This window comes from Talpa occidentalis, unplaced genomic scaffold, assembly GCF_014898055.3.
Source record: "Talpa occidentalis isolate TD23 unplaced genomic scaffold, MPIMG_talOcc4v2.1 talOcc4.11, whole genome shotgun sequence".
NCBI classification, from domain to species: domain Eukaryota; kingdom Metazoa; phylum Chordata; class Mammalia; order Eulipotyphla; family Talpidae; genus Talpa; species Talpa occidentalis.
This window is the reverse complement of record NW_023601104.1, coordinates 62,606,739-62,630,636: the sequence shown is the minus strand read 5'-3', so window position 1 is coordinate 62,630,636 and position 23,898 is coordinate 62,606,739. Positions and strand designations below refer to the sequence as shown.

Sequence of the window (23,898 nt, the reverse complement as noted above, 5' to 3'; positions counted from 1 at the left end):
ATGGGATTTTTAGAAAGAGAATACATATAAATCTATGTAATATTTTCTCTATATATAAATAAAATAGGATTTATTCACTCAATACAGTACAAGAATCAAAGCTCTAAAAAAGTTACTACCAGTTCTTAAAGAAATGGATTAAATTCCCTCATTTAAATTTGCTTTTTTTTGTTATTATCCTTGACTTTATTTTATTTTTTTAATAAATTTTATTTTTATATTCCCCATACAATTGCAATCCCCTTATTCTGACCCCAATCCCTCCCCTCCCCACCCCCCCACCCCCCATAGAGTGTCTCTTGTTCATAGTTGTTTGTTGATTTTGATATTTTCTTTCTTATAGTTATTCTTTTTCCTGGTCCCTTATTTAAGTTTTCTAGATTCCTGCTATGAGTGAGACCATCCGGTATTAAATTTGCTTTTTTAAAAAGATTTATTTATTTATGTATACAAGAGCTGGGGTACAGGCTAGAGGCGTGGGGGGAGGGGCGGAAAGAGGATTCAACAGAGACAGATTTGACTGAAGTACACTGCCGAGGAGAGCAGTGGGTAAGCCAGGTGGGTTGCTTCCTGGCTGGCCAGAAATCAAACCCTTGCTGCAGAGGGTGGGACAGCTTCATAGGTTGTGTCTTAACCCCTTGTGCCACCAGGGAGTCCCCTTCATTTAAATTTAGACCCTCAGAGTGAATCATGTTTTACCTACTAGTGATATTTTGCCTAATTATTTTTAAGTTCTGAGACATCATTCCAGAATTTTGGGGCTGAGTGAGGTAAGATAAAGGATTGAAGTTAACATTTTCATTTGAAGGGGAAAAAAGGTCATTTAATAAAAGAAATCAGTCTTCCAGATTCAAAATAACTTCAGAATTTTATGTATGGGAATTATCCAGTGGCCTATTTAGTCCCATTTAGAACACTGTATTAACTTTGGAATACTTGGTGATAAAGAATATTTATTTATAAGTCCAGAGTTTAGTAGGGTAAATTTTACCTATTCTTTTTTAAAAAAAAATAATATAAAAGAAAACCATTTATTTATTCCTTTTAAGATAAGGGCTGATTTTACATAGATTGTATTGAAATACCTCGATGCTTCCATTGGTTTGGAATTACTCAAAATCATCATCTAGTTTGATAACTACTTGTAGGAAGTGGTTTTGCATAAGCAACTTAATGAAGCTTAAAAACAGCCGCCCCCCTTTCTTAAAAACAGAGTTGTTCTGTAATAATACTGCAAAAGAAAGTAGTTCTACTGTTGTAAAGATCATGCTATGAGGATAAAAGCTTAAAGAAAAAAAATTCTCTAACACCAAATACTGTATTGAATATTTTAAACTCCGATTTACAAGGTATTCGTGTTTTAAAAACCTGCCAAATAAAAAAGAACATGTCTACTTTTATCTCACTTAAAAGATACATCTACACACATTATAAAATATTATTGGGGGAATTCATCAAATTCTATTCCATTTTCAAAATTTTGTTTTATAGTTTATAGCATTTCAGTTGAATCACAATTGACTAAGCTATGATTAAACAATGTAAATTTACTGAAATATTTTGATACTTTGTTTAGAACATGCCAAATATTTAAGTCTAGAAATATATTAAGATATGACTCACATTACATGACTTCTTATATGAGTCAAACCATATTTCCTAGATAAAATATAGACAGAGGAATTTTGTTACAACACAGTTATCTTACAAAGTATGTTAGTCATGATCACAACATCAGCATATAAGAGTTCCAGTGTATCTGAGGAATTGCCCAGGTTTTTCAGATTTTAATCCTAATTTTTGGCTTTGGATATAATCACATATCTTCCCTTGGAAACAGAGTAAAGAATACTTAGTCAGAATTAGCTCTCTTAATAACCTTTCTTTATATCTTGTTGAGAGGAAAATTCCTAAAGTCTTCTTGATTACCACTAGCCCAATGGAGATTATAAAATAAGTGACCTCCCGCTTTGATGCATAGCTTCTGGGGACTAGCTGACTGACGTCAACAGACTGAGCTCACTCTTCTAAGAGTAACAATATGGTGACGAGAGAATACTCCCACATACATAAACATCACAATACAACGTGCCTAAGATTTTCAACCTCATTGTCCAAATAAGGTTTATTAAGAAATCACAAGACACCAGGCTTGTCAGAGCCACATGTGGACTTCCTAGAGAAAACATACGAAGTTTTATCTGATCTGACTGTACACTGTGTGTTTATAGCGGTAGTATCATGGAAGATCAAAATAGAAACATAGTAACTATTTAGAGCTTTAAACAAATAATAAATCACGCTTTCTCATTCAACAGGAAAGCTTAAATCAAAAGACAACCCCATCTTAAGTGCAGTTAGTTGGTTGTTCCTCTAAAGGCCATGTACCTCACTCATTGAGGTTTTATAGATAGGTTTTATAGGTAGGTTTTATAGATCTTTCTGATACCTTCCAAGAATGCAATATCAGTCTGCAGCCCAATCCACTGTGTGAACATTTGTTGACTCTGTTTTATTAGAGTAGCTTCATTTTGTTTATAAATTAACTTTTTCCATTTCTTCAAGGAACCATTTCAGAAAGCTTTTCCAGATGCTTGCTTACTAAGCGCTTCTTAACTACTGTCCACAGAGGTCAGTTGTGTTTTGGCATTTGACTGTGTAGAAGAGGAAGCTCGGGTTGCATCTTGTGTTCTTAATGAAATCCGACAACAGAGGACAGAACGGATCAGTCTTAGCACAGAAGGCCTGAGGATGGCAAAGACCCAAGGGTCAATTATTGAGTTAATTGATAAAAATCTAAGAGCTGGAAGGTCCCACTTGGTGGCATGACCTGCCAACTCTTCCTGCTGTTGATCCATATATGCAAATATCTGTAAGAAACAAAATAGGAAAATGATGTTAGTTTTACATTGTGACAAGTTTTATTATAGGCTATTTCTTGAGATTTGAAAGTGAAATATGTTTCGTGTTTTCTTGGGATTACAGTTGATGCCAGGAGCAAGAGACTGGTCCTGCCATTGGGATTGGACAGAAATGAATAAGCTTTCTTGGCACCTAGAACAGAATTACTTAAAAAATATTAATAACAAAAATGTTACTATTTGTAGTTCCCATTTATCAATAACCTAATACACATGTATCATGACTTGCACTGGATTAAACCCACTTCTATTCCTAGTCCTTATAAAAACTCTGAAACATTAAGCTTTGTCTCCATGAGAAGAGGAACTTGGGGAAAGTTCATAACATGTTACATTTACTTCCAAATTCTTAATCTGGTTTAGTCGTCACGGTTCAGGATGGAGAGCATGCAGCAGAATATCACTAATGAGAAGGTGAATTCTTGCCATGGAGTGACTGGTTCGAATCCTGGCTCTGTACAAAGCTTTGGGACCACAGAAATACAGTAGCCTCTTCGTGCCACAGTTTCTAGATTTTCAAAATGGGCGATAATAATAATATCTTTGTCATTGGGTTGTTGGGAAGATGATAGGAAGTAGTAAGATGATAGGAAATAGCATGTAAGCTACTTCAAACTTAATAAGCACTTCACAATGTTAGTTGTTACCTCCATTTTATCAGTGCAGACATGAGATGCAGTTGACTGACTTGCCCAAGTCCCCAGGGCTGAGTGGTGGCCAACTGAGGACAATTCCTGCTCTCTTGACACCAGTGCTGTGCTGGCTGTGTGCTATGTCCAGGTCATCTATATTAGAGCAAAGGTCTTCGGAACATTGTCCTAAACAATGGAAAGCTGACACATTTTTACAAGTTGGAAAGTGTTTTCAAGCTAGTCTACCAACTCTAATCTTGCTGTTTAGAGATTTAGTGAACAACACAACTTTTGGGTCAGATTGAAAGAAATGGAACAGTCCATGCTTGATAAAGATCAAACACTACATAGCTTACAGAAAAGAGGAAAACAAATGCATACATAGTCATTTAAAAATCAGTTCTTTAGGTTGCTCCAGAGACTTTCTTACCATGGTAGCCCATGAGTTAGGGAACTAGTCCCTCTTCCCTCCTCTCTCCTTCCCCTGATGAAGGAATAGTTGATCACATTTTCCTCTGGTACTCTCCCCACTGGCATACAACTGGATTATACAAAAGCAAATTGCAGGGAGGGAGAATAGCAGTCACCTTGAGTTGCTTATATTAAGAAAACAGCAGGAAGGGTTGGCAGTCATGGCTGTTCATGAACGAGAATCTTGGCATAGGGAATGGAGAAAATGACTTGGCAGATGAATAAGCAAAAAGAAGAATAGATGGTGGATTCCCCCAATTATAGAGAGAAAGAGAAAGTTGGGTGGGGAAATGAAATGGAGCAGGAATTTACTGTTTAGTGTAACTATTTTTGGGTGAGACATACACAGTACCTTTATGGTATGTTCAAGTAGAGGTTTCAGCGTTTAGAATATCAGGATAATAGTGTACCTAAGGATAGATTAAAATATACTAGTCACCCCTCACCCCAACACAACTGAGCTTTCTGTTGTAAAAAGTCTGTAGATGAGTTCGTGATCTAGTTCACCAAGGAACATGATAATACCAAATTGGCTAGCCAGGATAGGCACGTAGAGAGGCAGCAGCTTCACACATAATGATGAATCAGATTTTCAGTGGAGAATGACCCAAGCCATAGTTCCTGATCTCTTTCCCATGTGAACAATGAGAAGTGAAAAATGACTTTAGGGCATGATGCAATTCTGCACTACTTGTTTCCTCTTCATCCACTATACTGGGTTGTTTTTTTTTTTTAGAAACGCATTTTAGGAGGTGACCAACATTCTGTAGAAGGCAATTTCTTCTTTATACTTGGAAAAGAAACATATTTCAGCAACCCTTGAAGTTCTTCGGCTGTGTTTCATCTTCTCCTACCTTCCCATTTATTTGCTTTTGGTGCTTATATTTTTGCTTTAAGTTAACCATTTTAAATCTTGTGGATACTGGGTTTGAGCAAGTGCTAATCTAACTGAGTCAAGTAAGTTTTCATTCTTTAGGGCAAGTTCTCTTTACAGTGTTATTTTAAGAATACATAAAGCTGTGTTATGATACTTCAAAGGTGGCAAGATGAAAATTAGTGTTCTGTATTTTTTTCTTCTTTATTGAGGTAACATGATGATTTTCTCCCATTGGAGAAATCATAATTTAGGAGAAATAATAGTGTTCTTTTATATCTGTTTTCTACAGAATCCTAGCAGCCTCCCATGGAAAACTTCATCTTGGCACTGTCATGGTAAACTTTAATGCAACTAATGTAATAAGTTCAGAATGAGAGTTCTATCTGGTTTCTTGATGAAATTACTCAAGGAGCATTAAAAAACCTCTGATGACTTGCTCCCTCCCTTGGAGACTGATTAATTGAATCTGGACTATAACTTAGGTATCAGGTTTTAAAAAGCCTCTCAGGGGATTCTAATGTGTGGCCAAGGTGAGAACCACTGCTTTAGAAACTTACCCAACACCTGAAATAGTTTAAAATTATTTATCATTATTAAAAATGAAATACCCACTTAGACTGGCCAATTAAACAAATGACTGAGCTTCCCGAATTCAGTTAGTTTCTGGCCATTAATATACAATTTGATTTTTCCTTTGGAAATTGTATCCTATGACAATAGTATCTAATAATTACAGAATACTTATGTGTGCTAGGTATGTTGTTAAGCAATTTACAAGTATTATTCTGTTTAATTTTCAAATAAAACTGCAAAGTATTATTATTAGTAAGGAGAAACCAAAAGCTTACAAGATAATAGTTTACCATGCCCCAAGTCACTCCTCAGGTGTGTGGGGATGTCATGGAATCACATTCAAGCAGTGGAGCCCAAATGTGCCTTTCAGCCTGTCTATACTCTACTGTCATTTATATAAAAATCCTATAACATAAAGTCTCACATGAAATTCATTACTCTCTGACTGCACACACTTTCCACAGCTAAATCACAGACTTGTCATATGTTTATCTGCCTTGTGAAAGATAAAGCTATAGGCTTTGTATATCCATTCTTTAAAAAAAAAAAGACTTTTAGTAGGGATGGTTAATTTCTACATATATGATGTTTTATGTATGTATGTATGTATGTATGTATGTATGTATGTATTTTGTGGGACCCTCGTCAGCGGCCGGGGAAAGAACCGGCACTGCAGAGGCTGCGGGCAGCCTCGCAGCCCAGCGCTCAACCGCTGCGCCACCAGGGGAGGCCCACTGCATATATGATGTGTTAATGAAATCTCAGGGACTTGGTAGTAGAGGGAATAGGAGACTGTTTTCCTTCACAAGGAAAGACTAGAGCATGGAGTGGCTCTAGCTCAGAGGTTCTTAACCTTTTGAGAAAATGATGCACAATAGGAACTACCTTCCCCAAATTTTGTAAATTAACACAGATTTTAGAAATGATTTTGAAGTTCCACCCTTGGAGTGCAGGCTAAAAGCCTTGTTCTAGGGCCTCCCCTGGTGGTTCAGCAGTTGAGCGCTGGACTGCGAAGCTGCCTGCAGCCTCTGCAGCACTGGTTAGATCCCCAAGGGTCCCACATGGTGCACACTCTCCTGCTGCACCCGCTGCTTCCCTCAGCAGTGTATTTCGTTGTTCTGCTTGTTCTGTTCCCCGCTCTGGCTCTGGTGAATCCTCTTACCCTCCTATGCTTCTGACTGTACCCAGTGCTTGCATAAATAAATAAATAAATAAATCTTAAAAAAAAAAAAAAAAAAAAAGCCTAGTTCTAGAGGAAGTTTCAACTTTTTCCAAGTGTACTTTTCCTCTCCTTGGCTTTTCTGATCACACATATGTCCCAACTGCAGAAGTCCTCAGTCTAGTTTTCCGTTAGAGGGAGACAATTTTGGGTAGTAAATTATTCCCAGAAAAAAGAAGCTTGATATGACTTGGTGATACACACTGAGGCACAATGGGTCAGAGCCCAAGATAAGAATGGGGAGTGGTGCTCAGAACTTGAAAGTAGAAAACTAGAGACATGATGGAAACCAAAAGACCAAGTTGCCCATCAACAGGATCTTAAGCCTTTAGCTGGAAACAGATTTATTGAATGCCTTCCTGAAATGCAGAGATCAATAGTCTCCATGGTTATTTCTTCTCTAACTTATTATTATGATGAGTTTCTGACTTGCCAAAAAAAAAAAGAAAGAAGAAGAAATAGAAAAGAAGTATACCCCTGAGCAGTTTTTCCTTAAGGTAGGAGGCCCTGGACTTATTCATCTGAAAGGGCAGTGATGATCAACTTGACCAAGGGTGTAGTCATATATGCACATCTTCTCTTTGGGGAAAAAAGACTGTGGTTTTTCTGTCTAAATTTTTAAAACTCAGTGTAATTATGCATCCACAATCTTTATCCAATAACCATTTCAAAATATCAAATGGCAAAAGGTGTCAAGCGAAAACACTCATTCAGAGGAACTTTCTCTTAAAAGGTAATGCATATTCAAGTTATTTCAGCAATCTAAACACATCTTTGATGATACATGGATGATAAAGGGCCTTCAAGTAGTTCAAGGATATTAACTTAAAATACCACCAGGCAAAGTTCACTGTGGTCATGCACAGATTTTCTGGACTTCTATTTCATCCCCAGTAGAATTGTGATAAACCATATATATCTATTTAGCTAGTTTCATATAGTTTTTTTTAAAGATTTATTTATTTATACAAGAACCAGGGTACAGGCCAGATGTGTGTGGGGGTGAGAGGATTCACCAGAGACAGAGTGGGAAACAGAACAGGTAGACTGACTGAAATACACTGCTGAGGGGAGCAATGGGTGAGATAGGAGAGGTCTGCTGCACCATGTGGGTATCTCCCCAGTCGGCCAGGATTGAACCCGCACTGCAGAGGCTGTGGACAGCTTCACAGCATTGTGCTCAACCACCTGTGCCACTAGGGTGGCCCCGTTTCATATAGTTTTATAATTCCCATTTATATTATGTTTTACATAGAGTATCAGGAATGAATAGGAAACCCCAAAATTGTTTACTTGAATTTTTTCTGTATTGCAAAGATCCTATTTCCACTAATCAGATTTACCTAGAAATTATAGCCCTAAGGAATGAGTCAGTGGTTCACTCTTGAAATTTTAGAACTAAATAAAATGCATAAGTACTTTATCCTGATAGCATGTGGAAAACAGTTTAAAATGACCAGAATAATCCACTATTATTAGTAAAGTAGTGAGAAAGTGGCTTGGTGTGGGTTGGACATTAAACACAAACAGTATCTGAGACAAGAATGGAGATCTAATATATTTCCTGTGTTCTGTTCCATTTCAGGAAGAAAGTAAGTTTCTATTTATCTCTGTGAAATGATGACAACAGCTGATTATCATAAGGAGGAATTTATTAATTTATACAATATCCTGTTAGTACATAAACAGTTTGGGATATGTTGTTGGTCCTGTGCATGATTTCATATTGGATAACCAAAATAATGTCATTTCTAAAAACACAACATGCTTATTTTCATTCTTAAGAAATGTTTTTTGTGTCCCAATGGAAGATTTGACATGAGGGGTAATCTGATTATTTCTTAATGTAGACCAGCATTTATATTAGTGAATCTCCTTAAATCTCTGTCTCGGTCTTTTAAATCATGGGTCTGTAAAGAAGAAAAAAGGAAATGCACATTTAGCTCTGGCTCAGGCCCCTTGATCTGACATGAAGAAGGAGGTCTTTGCTATTTAATGTTTAAAGTTAACAAATTGGAATTAAGAGGCAAGGTGGTCCAGATATTTATAACATTTTCACAATTCTCTGATGAAATCTTGGGTCAATCTGTCACCCTGAAATGAATACTTTCTCCCAGGTGTATGTGGTCAAAACATGGTTCTCTGTGCTTAATTATAAACTGTTTGCTTTCAATCCTGGCTCTAACCCTCACTAGTTGTGGAACCCAGGTTAAGTTATTTGCCTTATCTGTAAAATGGGAATAATAATATTTATTTTATAGGTTGTTATGAAGATAATGAGTTAATATATGTGACAGATAGCACTCAAAAATGTTAGCCATTTTGACGTTGATAATAAAGGAGTTTAAGGTTGAATTTGACTTCATTACAAGGTGCTGGACATTTTACATTTTAGTAGTTTCACTTTACTTTTCAAACTTTGAACAACCTAGACTGGCATTCTTAAAAAAAAAGCAGTAATTCTAACCTGCTCACAGCTTGGGATAATTGATAATATTTTGGATGTGTTGGGTTAAATAAAATATGATGATTAAAATTAATTTCAACTATTTTTAGCCATGTGGCTACTAGAGAATTTAAAATTGCATGTGTGCCTTGCATATGTGTCTCACGCTGTATTTCTACTGGATTACATATGTTCTGTTAGAAAAACAGGAGCACTTCTGAAGGTAACCATAAACCTTTACCTTGTCTAAGAGTGTCCCCACTTAGCATGTGTGGAAATGATTCTTGCCTTGGGTGGAAGATTGGCGTAGGCCATTTCAGAGCACAATTTTAGCATGGACAAAGTAAATGTGGGGAGAAAGAGAATCCCCTGCCCTAATAACATGCCAAGCATTTAAAATAGAATGTATGAACCGTGAGTTTAGCATTGTCAGATAAGCCCTCCAACAAATAACTTAATTGGGAAGTATAATATTTCATAAGGTTTAAAGTGCAATGTAAATAAAAGATACTAAGACAAAATAAAATTAGCTAATGGTAATGTAAATTTAATGTAAATTTCCTTATTGAGAGATGGCTTGATACTTCCCTTTTAAGGTCTGATTCAAATATCTTTAAGGTACACATTCTCCATAGTTCATGTGAACAATGTGACATTAAGTCTGAGGCAAGAAGTAAGTACGGCTGCTTTTGGATTTTGTTCACACTACGTTTTTCTCCTGCTCTTTGGGAGTCTTTGCCACACATACATGCAGAAGTAAACTGAGATTAATATCTACTAATAGAATCAATGCCAAGGAGTAGTTTGGGAAGCTATAATCTTCACCTGACCCTCCCTAAGGCATTAACAGGCAAGCTAAATAAAATTGCTTCAAAGCAAATGTCCTGCCCCACCACGCTTTCTAACCAGACTTATAGACTTCTGGCTGTTAGCTCTTCCATTTGGTGACTCTGGAGCATCTTTAGGGTTAATGTTAAATGAAGGAGATATCTATATCTATATACCTATATATAGACATATATGAATGCATATATGAATGTATATGAATGAAACTTAACATAAGACAACATTGGCATTCTCATGTTAAAAGACAGATTTACTTAAAAACTGTTGAAAATCATTGCCTTTCATTTTAAAAACAATTTATGCAGTGGGTCAATCAAGACCAAAAGGGAGACCTTTTTCTCCAGCTCTCCTCCTCTAAGAGCCTTAAGAAAAAGTGTAACAATCATTTTTTACAAGTGTGTGCTCACTTCTGAGCCCATTTATAGGCTATTTAAGTAGATAAGTGGGGGACATCAACAGTTAACAAATAATAGGTAAAACTTTCACAAATGATAGATAAAACTTCAAGAGCTGACAGGCTATTTCCCAACAGTCCAAGAAAAGCATTCCCCAATTCAGAAATGGTTGAATTCTAAGTTGTTTTTTGGGATTTGAAATACTTTCTCTCATAGATACATGTTCGGCATTCCAGTAGTCACCCCCCTAAAGATGATTTTGTGCCTAATGTAATTGAAAGAGCCTACCAGTTAAACAAAACAACATGTAGGAGTCATTTGGGTTTCTACCTTATAACATTAATATTGAACAAATTCCCTGCCCAGGGTGAAGTAGGAGATGAAGCTGCCCACAGCTCTACTTCATCTTACAAGAGGGCACCTTTTACACATTTTACCTCCTTTCTAGAAAAATGTAACTTACTGATTCAAATCACTTTCTGTACTAGTGATTTGAATGGGGTAGAAGTGTGAGGACAGAGTGGTGAAGAGAACATAACTAAGAGGGTAGTAAGGTAGTTAATTAGGTGAGAGGTGGTGGTAGCCCTTTCCAATTTGGGCTTTTAGGATCCTGTGTCCTTTCCAGGCCCTGGGGATGAATGTATGAAGATAATCAGCAGTGATAGAGGTGGGAAGTAGTATAAAGTGACCCTCCCACTCTACAGATTGACCTGCTAATGGCAGGCACTATCTCCTCTTCTTCAAGACTGTGGCAGGTGGGTGTGGCTATCTGTTTACTCTGTTCCTGTGAAGATAAGGAAGTGGCCAAACCTCCTAGTTCCCAGCTCTCTCTAATAGGCCAGCTCAGATACATCCCAGGCTCTACTATTCATGTTGCACACTAGGAGGCTTGAACTCAAAGCACTATGGACCTAATTGCTGAGGTTGCCCCAAGCCAGGATGGCACCCATCACAGAACCTGGGGCCTGTCCTTCAGTCCCCCAGGCAGCCTCTGTCCTGCTGGGTCATAGCAAATCCTCAACATCCCTGAAATGGACCAGCCATTCCTGCATGAGGTTCTGTGCCCATAGAGTACACAACTGTAAGCTGAAGTGCACCTGTATACATTTTGGACAGTAACACCAGGAGGACTCTGTATAAGAGGGTACAAATGCCTCCTGTAGATGGATCTCAAAGGCTTATTACCAAGGAGTTCTTCCAAGTAATCACCTCCCCCCAATTATTATCATGAATTATCATGACCAAAAAGAATTACACTCCCTAATATGCATTGGGAAATTTATAAACTAGATGCTCACTGAACTTGTAGGACAAATAATGAATGCTCTGAATTTCTGCAAGAGGACCTCTCTCACCTGGGACTGTTCTCAGTGGCAGTTGGAATGCCATGGGCTGGGTACAACATTTTGCCCTAGGAGAAATAAAAGGCAAAGCATGGAGACCTAGCCCCAGTTGTGTGTGTGTGTGTGTGTGTGTGTCTGTCTGTCTGTCTGTCTGTCTGTCTGTGTCTGTCTGTGTCTACCAAAGGCAAAATGCAGCTCTGGGAAAGTCAGGTAGTAATAATGACAACCATCCAAAGGTGGAAGGGGCTGCCTCATCCTCAGGTACCAACCCCAGTTAGTGGGTCTGCAGGGAGTCTAGGACCCATAGGTTGGGCTAGCTTAGTGGTGGGCTAGACTCCCTTTCTGAGGGACTGTATTACTGTATAAGAAACACTAGCAGAGCGATGCCTTTACAAATTTAGATATATTTTTACAAGTTGCCAAAGTTTGTGCCCCTGGATAGGGGGCGGTCAGAGGAGAGAGTATGGGGAGCTAGTACAGAGGGGGCCTATGGAAAATAAGTGAGTGACTTACTGTGAAAGGCAAGGAGCAGACTGCGAAGGTGATGGACATAACAGCCAGGAGAATGAGGTGGTCTGTCTCCTCTGTCATGGACACCCTCTCCCCTCTTCTGCGGCTCCCAAAGCCACTGTGACCACTGCCCACTGAGGGTCCGCAGCGGGTCCTCCTGCTGCGTCGGTGCATGCGGATGAGGTTGAAAATGACACTGAGGTTGCAGACAAGTACCGCCGTGATGAGGATCAGCAGCAGGGAGGCGTAAAGCTTCAGGTACCCCGTGTGCTCTGACTTGATGAAGCACCACGTCCCGGGGCAGTACTGGACGTACTCTCCATAGCCCAGCAGAGGCAGGGAGCAGAAGAGCAGGGAAACCGCATAGATGGCGGGCAGCACCGTCAGGCCCGCGCGGCGTGTGATGTGGCGCTGGTAAAAGTAGGGGTGCCCGATGGATAAGTAGCGTTCCAAGGCCATGGCAAAAAGCATGAGCATCGTGGCCAGGCTGAAGAAGGTCATGGTGAAGGCGAAATAGTGGCACGCACCCAGTGCCTTTAGGGTCTGATTCCGCGCGTATGAAACCAGCACCACTGGGCTGATGAAGCAGGTCCCAAGCAGATCGGTGAACACCAGCTCTGTCACCAGCACGAGGAACAAGGAGATGGGGTTCCAGCGTCCTGCGCCGTGCCGGGAGTCTCCCCGCCAGCGGCGCGCCAGCAGCGCGAGCGCGATGAGGTTCCCCAGCACCCCAGCTGAGAACATCACCGAGCTGATGGCTGGGCTTGCGTCTGACCCGAGCACAAGTTGATCAGCGCACTTGTCAGTGGAGTTACTGCTCATGGCGAGTCGTCGGGAGGAGAGATGCACCCCCCTTTCCCGACCTGTACCTGGGAGGACTAGGGTCTAAGAGCAGGAGCGCAGTGAGACCCACACACAAAAGGAGAGGGATCCCAATGCAGAGTCCCCTTCCGGCTCCCAGCGCGCTCGGTGAGGGCTGACTCGGCCCCGGGTCTTCTGCTGTTCTCTCTCGGAGAGGCAGGCGGATTGCAGCATCCGGGAGGTCCTGGAGGCTGTCGGTGGACCTGCGTTCACTACAGCCAGGAGCCCGTGCGAGGTGGCACCCACCTCCGGAGGCGGGCGCAAGCGAGGTGTCAAGCGCTGTGCCCTGAGAGCTGCCAGGGAGGTGGGGCGAGTCACACCCCGAGGGGGCTCTCCATGTCGCTCAGGCGCGGACGCCGCCGGGGGTGCGCAGTGCTGGGCAAGTAAGTGCAGGCTGCCAGCGTCGGAGAGACTGCAGACTCTTCGGAGGTGTCCCTTGCTCTGCTCCTTCAAGTCGACTGCTAGAAACTCCTCGGATCCGACGGGGCGGGATACTCCTGGGCTAGGCGGGGTTTAGACCTAGCTGATGGCCGGCGGGGAGTGCAGGGCCACTCGAGGAGGTCTGCGCGGTTTCCACAGCAGGCTGGGCAACAACTTAGAAGCCAAGTGACTCAGCAAACAATAGAGAAGTTGGGAGGACCCAGTCCCGTGACCTGCTACAAAGAAGGAAACAATAGACACCAAAGACGACTTGCAGTAAGATCAATGTGCTCTTTTTTTTTTTTTTTTTGAACATTCTCAAGAAGATACAGAAACAGGGCGGGATCCAAACTGGAGGAAGTGAAAAGCAAACCTCTCCATCCAAGGACCCAAACCATGCACACTGCTGAGCTCTCTGTTGGACTGTTACTTTGATTCCGTTTCCAGCATTTCACCTTTACCTATGTCATCACCACAAGGGAAAACCACCTGTTTGAGCAACCCCTTTTTTTGTTGAAAAACGGGAAAAAGGGGTTTGTGGGCACAGGTTGATACAGCCCTGCACACTGTTCTTTACTCAAGTTCAGCCTTAGAGGGGGAGAATATTGTTTAGCCATTAAAATTTTCATGTAAAGTCAATCATGACCCCATCCAGAAAGAGCCATTACTGGTACAGTTTATTGGTAAACAGCCGGTTTCAAAGCCTATAAAAATAGTTGCCTACCACCTATTGCCACAATTGTAGTCATAGAAATGGGCTGATGTTTTAAAAAAATCTAGTTCAATAGGCAACACCGTGATTATTATATTAATAAGGAATGCCATTCATTTGTGGACGAGAGGAGGAAGGTTCTGCACAGGGAACAGGCAAGGGGGAAAAATTCATCATGTTGGAGTAAAGGAAAGATTGCCTGCTGAAAAGCCCACCCTCTTGCAGCCTGCTTCTTGCTCTCCACGAATATTTGGCTCACCTTGGTAATTCTGGCGATAGGAATGGGGGTGGAGTTCCCAACATGGCAACCTCACAGGAGGTCTATTTTTCTAACATGAGAAGTTCAGGGGTCACAGGCTGGTGGGCCTTCCAGGAACCAGGCTCTTTCTGTCCTCTTGTCTCAGCATTCCTCCCAGCTGGCTTTCTGTCTACATGTTCTTCCCCACATGATCACCAGTTGCTGTCAGGACTCAACCAGAGAAACAAAACCACTGTGAGTCATAAAGAAGAGATTTAAACCTGTGAAACTTGTGCTGTTCCATGTGGTAGCCCCTAGCCACATGGGGCTATTTAAATGTAAATGAATTAAAATGAAATGAGTGAAAATTTAATATTCTCAGTTGCACTGAGTACATTTCAAGTGCTCAGGAGCCGCATGTGATCAGTGGCTATCTTGTTGGACAGCTCTTTTGTCAAACACTTCCATCATCATAGAAGTGCCATTGGACAGTGCTGCATTAGATTTTTCACCATTGTGGATGCTGATGGAGAATATTTGTAAAGTGTATTGCTGTCATAATTTCTAGTATTGAGCCTGAAGCGACCACAGGTCAGCCAGAATGGCGGGCTGGGTAGAAAACTGAACATGGGTAAGAGCAAGATTGGACCTGAGGGGACAAAATGGAGCTCATAAATGACTAGAATCCTCAAAGACAACCTGAGTCTGCCTGCATCTATCCGAACTCCAACCTCCATAATGCAGACATACTTGGGGGGAAATTGGCACCTTTCATGGAGCTGCACATGCAGTTGGCATAGGACTCAGAGTAATGGAAGGAGGGTATCTGGTGGGAGCTAGAGAAGCTGTGAATCTGCATGTGGCCTCACACCAGCAAGAGGCGCTAGGGATCAGCTACACTGTGCTAGAGTTACCGCCATGCCTTGTCCTTGGAGCGCAGCCTTGTCCTTCGAAGCGTAAAAGCCACAGCCACTGCTTCCAGACCTCATGCAACATTTTTTTCATGGTCAGTGCTAACCTGAAACCATGCAAGATTCTGGAAAACAGATCCTGCTTAAGTAGAAAGCCACTACACAGCCGTATAGGTCCAGGCAGCAAGTCTGCATTGCAGGCAGAGGGTAAGGGAGGCACAGCTCACCAGTAAGCTTGTTCTCTCTTGTGTCTGTTTCTTTATCAGGGAAGCAAAAGATTTTCTAGAAACACCCTAATAGACTTCTTTTCATGTCTCATTAGTTAGGATATGGTAAAATGATGACCTCTTAGCTCCAAAGAAGGCTGAGAAAGGGGATAGTGAAGGTTTCCAGCCTTTTCTAGAGTAAAAGTAGGCAAAGGAGAAAGAGCTAGAAATAGCACTGCGTTACTCTACTCAGTGTCTGCTACACATATGCACACAGCAATTCCCTGTTGCCTTTTCCTCATAACTAGAAGAAAGTTCGGGAACATTTCATTCCAAATTCTTCATTTGCTTTTGAAGAAGCTGAGACACAGAAAGTTTAAGGGCTTAACCAAGGGCACACTGAGTTAATGTAGTAAGTGTGGAAGCAAGACCATCTTATTTACACCCTGGGCCCCCATATAATACACACACTGCCCATTTACAGCTGGAAAGGAGCACATGAAAAGATACCCATCCAACCCAACACAGTGTTAGAACTCACTACCAAATAACTCAACAAAATTTAGATGTCATTTTTTGCCTGACACATTGTTAAGTTTAAAAAGATTGTGCATACCCAGTATGACTAAAGATAGAGAGACATGGACTTGTTAATATAAGGAATATCACTTTCCTGGTGGAAAAATAGCTTATTAATTATTAAAAATTTGAATATGCTTTAGCCCCCAAAATAATGTTATAGAAATGTATTGCTGCAAGGAACATTATTTGACACGTACATACACCTGCACTCATAGGTACACATGCAGACAACAGAAAGAATGTTTATAGGATCTAGAAATAAATCTCTCCTTCATAAATCACTGATTTAATAAATTTTGGTACACCTGTGCTACAGAAATACAGTCAATAAAAAAGATGATATGTACCTATATATGTTCATAATGACCTTTACCAGATAATGAGATAAAAACATGTATATTATCCCATTCAAATGAAGCTATATGTGTAAACATTTGCATAGAGCAGCATCTAGAAGGATATTGAACAAAATATTAATGGCAATTTCTCTGGGTAGTACTTTCTTTTTTTATGCCTGTTTTGGTTGATTTTTCTTTAAGTACATATCACCTCCAAATTAGGAAATGCAAAGAAGCTGTTCTTTGTTTAGAAAAAGCAATCATTGGAGAAGATTGTCTGTTCTATTTGATGGAAGCCAGGAAGTTAAATACTCAGATAAATTCTCCTCCAGTTTCATTCTTTATTGAGTGGGAAAATCTTATTGCTTGCTTGATACTGACCAAGAAGTATAGAGATGCTATCTTTACATTTTTCATAGGGGTTTTGCAATGGTAATTCTAGTTTGCAGGTTAGAAACGATCACACATTATGCACCATTTCTCATAAGAAAATGCCCTGCCCCACTTCAAGTGATAGCTTTGGAATTAGAATCCTATTATCCTTTAGTGTCATGGCTTACCCAATTCTGACACCATTCTCACCAGGGAGTCCCACTTTCTTAAAAGTAGTAATGAAAATTCAACCAAAGGGTGAAAAAGGGGGGGGGGGGAAGCAGTTCACAGAAACTAACTTTCAGATAGTTTGACATAGTTAAGAACTATGTTTAAAGAATTAGGGGAAATTGTGAGTGGGCAGATAGGGAATCTTACTACAGAAAAAAAAATGTATAAGGGCCTCCCCGGTGGCGCAGCGGTTGAGCGCTGGGTTGCGAAGGTGCCCGCAGCCTCTGCAGCGCCGGTTCGATCCCCGGCTGCTCCCCGGCCACCAGAGGAGGGTCCCACATGGCGCGCAGGCCTCTCCTGCCGCCCGCTGCTCCCCTCAGCAGTGTACTTCGGTCCTTCTGCCTGCTCTGCTCCCCGCTCTGGCTCTGGTGAATTCTCTCACCCTCCCGCGCTTCTGACTGTACCCAGTGCTTGTATAAATACAAACAAAAAAAAAAAAAAAAAAAAAAAACTTCAGTCCTTTAAAAAAAAATGTATAAAAAGAAGCAAATAAAAGTCTTAGAATTAAATTTGCCACAGCTTGGAGGTGGCAGAAGAGTACACTTGAAGACTAATCATATCTTTTCACTGCTTTCCCTCCTTTTACCCAAAAAGTAAGGCATGTTTTTCTATGCTCAGGTAAACCTCTCTGAGATGTTGGGGTCCAGAGCTTCATTGTCTAGGAAAGCTGCATTGCCTTTGTTCTTTTGAACAGCACCTTCCCCACTTTAGAATATGGGGGACTGGTTAGGGGAGGGCTGGTGAAACTTTCTTCTTCCTCATCACCTCTGTCTGGGTTTCCTCTAGGCCTAGGCTTTCTAATGTCATAAGCCAAGTCACAAAACCAAACCAAGAATTGATGTGTGAATTTTGTTACATTGATTTTTCTCTGAGGTAGTCAGCACAGAACATCCTAGCTGAAAACTCAAGTAAGGTTTGCAGTATACCGGAAGTATTGAGTGGAAAACTATATAGGTCAATAGGCTAGTATGTTGAATTGTTATCAAGCCTCCTTTGCATTCATATAGAGTGTGTGTATATCCAAGAGTTGGTGAAACTTACTACACTCTCACAGGACTGTTTGAGAAAACTTGATAAAGCCTTTGCAAAACCCTGAGTCAATAAAAAGGAATTTACAAATGGGTATGAGTACAACAGTTCTCTTATTCTCAGACAGGAAATATCAGAAAAGCAAATCCACAACACTTCTTACTAATATCAGCAATTAAATAAAGTGAATCACTCCAATAATGTTAGGGAAAAAAATTACCTTTGATGCTAAGTTCCTTTTTCAATTTCCTTGAAATTCTCTTTTCTTACAAAGGTTTGCTTTCAAGTAAAGAATTAGAAGGCAGAAAAACACATAAAACACAAAAATAAGGCTATTCAACTTGTGTGCATACAGTAATAACTCACTACAGAAATTTTGGAAACTAGAAGAAAAAATATCACACATGAATGTGTCCATCAAAAATGGCCACTTACCATTTTTATGTGTTTCCTTCCATTTTCCTTCTATGCACTTTTTAAAATGGTTTCTGTAGCTTTGATAATGTTATAGATAAAAACTTTCCACTGCTTTTTAAAAAGTTAAAAAAAATCAACAAATAGCCTGCATGGCAATATACATATATTAAAGACCTTAGAAATGTTCCTGCTCTGAGACCCATAAATTTCGTGTCTAGAAATTCGTAATCCATTTATTGATTCACACATTACAGTTTATTAAGGCATCTATTTACTGTGGCAGCACAGGGTAGTTGTAAGAGCAGGGAAAGTTAAAGTTTACCTTAAGTAAAATAAGCAGATAACAAAAATAGTAATCACAGTATGTCTCATTTTGGTAAAACACAGACACATATACATAATTATCTGGAAGGACATATACTATGCATACTTTGCATTGGCTATTGACACTGATATTTGTTAATAATAATCTAAAATTTTCAATGTGTTAATTATACAATTATAAAAGGTAAAGTTTTTTCAACTAATCAAGATACTTTCTTCCCCCCAAAGTCTGCAATACTGCGATCCTATGTTATCATTCTGCATTGAGTTACCATGTTGGTGTTAAATACTTTGAAATTTCTATTTGTAGAATCAGCCACTATTTATAATTCCCAACTCTCTGAAATAACTAATATGGGAGAAATCAGAAAGAACATTGGATTTTGTCTACAGTTCAATATTCAATTTGACTTTCTTACTGTGAGAGAAAACCTCAGGCTATTTGCCAGCATAAAAGGGATTCAGCCAAAGGAAGTAGAACAAGAGGTAGATGAAACTATTGGAATTGATGAATTTGGAAATAACCCAAAGAGGATTTTTACTGTTGTATTATTTGTATTGAGGTAACAATGGTTTACAATATTGTGTATGATTTGGGGGTAGATTCATACCTCTTCATATACACTACACCCATACCTCCTCATATACACTCTTCATACCTCTCCATATACACATATACACATACCTCTTCATATACATGTTACAACACTACACCCACCACCTAAAATACCCACCTCCATCATAGTCCATTGTGCCCCCTCCCCTTTTGCTCCCCCACTCTTCACGTCTGCTAGTTTCAGTTCTGTACTCGTATTTCCAAGGTTTGCTTTGGTTTTTGTTTAGCTTAGTTTTTCAGTTCCTTTGTTTTGTTTTTCTATATTCCACATATGAGTGAAATCATCTGGTATTTGCCATTCTCTTTTGGACTTATTTTCCTTAGCATAAGCTCCTCTAGTTCCATCCATGTCACAAATAGGAAGATTTTGCCTTTTTTATAGCTGCGTAGTATTCCATTGTGTATATATACCACATCTTCTTTTTTTAAGATTTATTTGTTTATACAAGAACTGGGGTACAGGTCAGAAGTGCTGGAGGGTGAGAGAATTCACCAGAGACAGAGCAGGGAGCAGAACAGGCAGATGGACCGAAGACACTGCTGAGGGAGCAACGGGCGAGACAGGAGAGGTCTGCCACGCCATGTGGGAATCATCCTGGGCAGCTGGGAATTGAACTGGCTCGGCAGAGGCTGCGGACAGCTTAGCAGCGCAGCGTTCAACCACTGCGCTATGGGGGAGGCTCTATACTACATCTTCTTAATTTACTCATCTGTCATTTGTCACTTGGATTGTTTCCATTACTTGACTTTTGCAAATAGTGCTCCAATGAATATAGGAGTGCATATATTCTTTAATTTAGTGATTTTGTATCCTTAGGGTAGATACCTAGGAGTGGGATTGCTGGGGCATAAGAGATCTATTTTTAATATATTGAGAAACCCCCATTTGGTTATCCACAGGGGCTAATTCAGTCATCATTCCCACCAACAGTGCACAAGTATTCCCTTTTCTCCAGCTTTTGCCAACACTTGTTTCTTGTCTTTTTGACATGCACCATTCTCATAGGAAAGAGGTAGTTTCCCACTGTGGCTTTGACTTGCATATCCCTGATAACAAGTGATGATGAACATCTTTTCATGTGCCTGTTGGCCATTTGTGTGTTTTCTTTGGAGAAGTGTCTATTTAGTTCTTGTGCCCACTTTTTAAATTGGGCTGTTTGTTTTCTTATTTTGAGATGTGTGAGTTCTTTGTAGATCTTGAATATCAACCTCTTGTTGGATGTATGATGTGCAAATATTTTCTCCCACTCAGTAGAGTGTCTTCATTTTTATGATTTTTATGGGTCTTTAATACCTCTGGATTCCATGAAAAAAATATCCCTATCTCCTCTCTTTAGGAGCCCAGAGAGCTACAAAGAGTTGTTATATTATCTGAGAAGATTTTCATTTCATTGTTTAGGTCAAGTGCAGAGAAAATGTTCTGGTAGTCCTATCTTCCCCAGCTTTTGTTGCCTTTGTTGTGTAGGTATGAGGAATGGAGTGAGGAATAAATACTTCTGAAGTTGTGATTCTTTATTTTGTTCTTGGTTTCAAAAAACTTTGAGACAAAAATGGGTTCCAAGGAAGTTTGCACTTTAATAAGGATTTTTGAAAGTTAAATGCAAGAAACAGATGAAAACTTTAGAGTGAACACAGACAAGAGAGTGCCTGAGCCCACCTGTAACCTGAGGACTGTCTAAAGCCAAACCCTGTCTCCTTCTTCAATTAGCATAGCAGAAGAGACACCTTTCAGGTCCCATAGTGGACTTTTGATCAGATTTGCCATGGTGGATAAACCACTGGCCAAATTAATCATTCACCAAAGCGGTAATTCTCTCCTTGTCTTGGTGTTCTGCAGAATCCAACCTAACAGGATATCAGAAAACAAAACCAAATGGGTTGACAGCACTTTTCCTTGGAATTTTAGGTGATTGTTATTAGATTATAATTCCATGACAGTGGTATTAGGACTTTAAGAATAGTTTGGATTCTTGATCCCCCAGCTCCCCTTTTATCATCTTCCTCTCCACTGAGAATTTCCACTCAAAAGATTGTGTACTTAATGGAAGAAAGTCTGTGTCACTTAAAAGCAGCACTAATAATGAAACGAAATGATTTATAGCTAGAGACTGTGCTTTGTACATTCCCAAGACTCAAGAAAACATACTAAATTATCTTTGAAGTTCCTGGCAGCTCTGAAATTCTTCATGTTGTGGGGTGTAACAGATCAAGATATGGTTCTGATGTATTTTAAGCATTGTGCTCCCTCTAGAGGAGTTAATTGAAAATAATCAGGACTGTCTGCAATTGTTTAGCATCTTGAGGTTAAAGTTTTGTACCATTAAAATAGAAAGAACCCATTTGGAAATAATCAGGAAAATCTAGCCTTAATTAACTATAATTTTTTAATAATAAAAGTAATACTTCTCCTGACTCATACCTCTTTAAAATGATTTATATTTCTAATTTGAAATATGTCCTTCCAGTATTACAAGGAGAATTTTGCTTCTTGCTCTTTTTTCTTTCATTGTTAACATTTTCCATGTGGTATCACTGAAGAGATCCTAATTATTCCTCCTATTGCTGGGCAACTAGGTTGTTTCTGTCATTCAATACAACTACACTCCACATTTTTATGTGTATAGTGTTCCCATGTCTGGGATTCTGTTTTAGGATTGAATCTCAGTGGTAAAATTACTGAATCAAAGAATATAATCTTTTCTGAAGTAACAGTATATATTTCCACCTTACTGGAGGTCATGCCAACTTATTTGTCAGTAATATATGAAAACAACAGTTTCACCACATTCTCCCTAAATTGGATGCTACTGTTTTAAAAATGTTTCAAAAATCGATTAGACCATAAGATGCGATCTCATTTTGATTTGCATTCTTTGACTTTTGGTGAAGTTGAACATTTTCTAAAGTTTATGAATTTTATTTCTTCCCCTGAGGATTCTCTATTCACGTTTTTCATGCATTTTATGCATTTATTGTTGGAGGATTTAGAGTTTTCTTATTTTGTGAGCTCTTATTATCACAACTACTACCAACCACCACTACTATCATTTGTTGAGTGGCCATACTATATCAAAATATGGTGCAGAGAGCTTTACCTATCTTTTTAATCGTTGCCATAATCCTGAAAGGAGGAAGAAAGTCGAGTCTCAGAGAAGCTAAATAACTTACCCAAAGATATTTGCCCTTTGCAATACTTTCCCCAGGACTATTGGCCCTTTAATTTTAGCTATTTTGGGGTACGGTGGGGAGGAGAACATGTAGCTTCTAATATAAACATGTAGAAGTAGAAGTAGCTTCTAATATTGTAAATGTAAATCCCTTGCCAAAACAAAACATCTCTTGGCTTCAATTAGATGTCACATTATGGTCATTTGAAATACTAATAAGATAAGAAATGCTTGGCTTTCTTAAAAAACAAATTAGGCACTAGATTAATGTGTTCCTAATTGTTAAACAGCTATCCCTGTATCATATATTTACTAATCTTTTCTTCCTCATTGATTTGTTATACATTATTGTCAGTCATATAGTAAGATCTATATTTGAGCTTATATGTTTGTTTCATTGGTAACAGCTTATTCTTTGTACAAATACAACATTGTTCTAATTATATCTTTGCAAGATGCTTTAAATGGAGTACAATTAATCCTCCCACAAATAATTTTTTAAAATACTTTTCTTCTCTTTTTATTTATTTTTTTAAAGATTTATTTATTCATGCATACTAGAACTGGGATACAGGCCAGATGTGTGGGAGGGTGAGAGGATTTACCAGAGACAGAGTGAGGAGCAGAACTGGTGGATTCACTGAAATACCCTGTTTTGGAGAGCAGGGGCGAGTCAGGAGAGGTCTGCCGTGCCATGTGGGTTTCTCCCCTGCCAGCCAGATCGAACCTGTGCTGCAGAGTCTGCGGACAGCTTCACAGCGCTGCGCTCAACTGCCTGTGCCACCAAGGGAGGCCAATTTTCTTCTCTTTTTCTTCTCCAAGTTTAGGATCATTTTGTTAATGTAGGTAAAACATTATTTTTCTTTTCTTTTTATTATTATTTTTTTTTATTGCATAGAAGAACTGGGGTGTAGGCCAGAGGTACAGGGAGGGGGTTTGTGGGAGGATTCACCAGAGGTAGAGTGGGGAGCCTAACAGGCAGATTTACTGAAACGCACTGCTGAGGAGAGCAGCTGGCGAGACAAGAGAGGTCTGCTACACCACACGTGGGGTACATCCCTGGCCAGCAATCAAACTCAGTTCCTAGGAGTGATAGCTCTGAGACTTAATGCACAGGCCACCAGGCTGGCCCTATATTTCTTTTAAAGAAGAAACTCAAGTAGAAGAGCTTCAGATTTGGGATTACATTAAACCTATATATTAATTTAGACATATTTTCTTATTAAGTTTTCCTGACCAGA

The 23,898-nt window shown here is 39.6% G+C and overlaps 1 protein-coding gene across 2 annotated transcripts; it reads right to left on the bottom strand.

The window, feature by feature from the left end:
• Positions 1 to 302: 302 nt before the first annotated feature.
• Positions 303 to 13,672, bottom strand: PTGER2 (prostaglandin E receptor 2). 2 transcript variants are annotated; one of them, XM_037503340.2, is made up of 2 exons: positions 12,237 to 13,672; positions 303 to 2,870 (listed from the first exon to the last, which is right to left on the bottom strand). In XM_037503340.2, the coding sequence occupies exons 1-2, from the start codon at positions 13,053 to 13,055 to the stop codon at positions 2,613 to 2,615; spliced, it is 1,077 nt and encodes a 358-aa protein (XP_037359237.1). In that variant the 5' UTR covers positions 13,056 to 13,672; the 3' UTR covers positions 303 to 2,612. The 2 variants fall into 2 exon arrangements, with proteins under 2 accessions (XP_037359237.1, XP_037359238.1); XM_037503341.2 differs by lacking the exon at positions 303 to 2,870 and adding an exon at positions 8,268 to 8,603.
• Between the last annotated feature and the right edge of the window lie 10,226 nt (positions 13,673 to 23,898).

What these genes read in the sequence shown, in the direction of transcription:
- PTGER2 (XM_037503340.2), bottom strand. Translation starts at nt 13,055, where the DNA reads ATGAGCAGTAACTCCACTGACAAGTGCGCTGATCAACTTGTGCTCGGG. An exon ending in TCTGCTCCTTGCCTTTCACA is followed by an intron (nt 2,871 to 12,236) that starts GTAAGTCACTCA and finishes TGTTTCTTACAG; the next exon opens with ATATTTGCATATATGGATCA.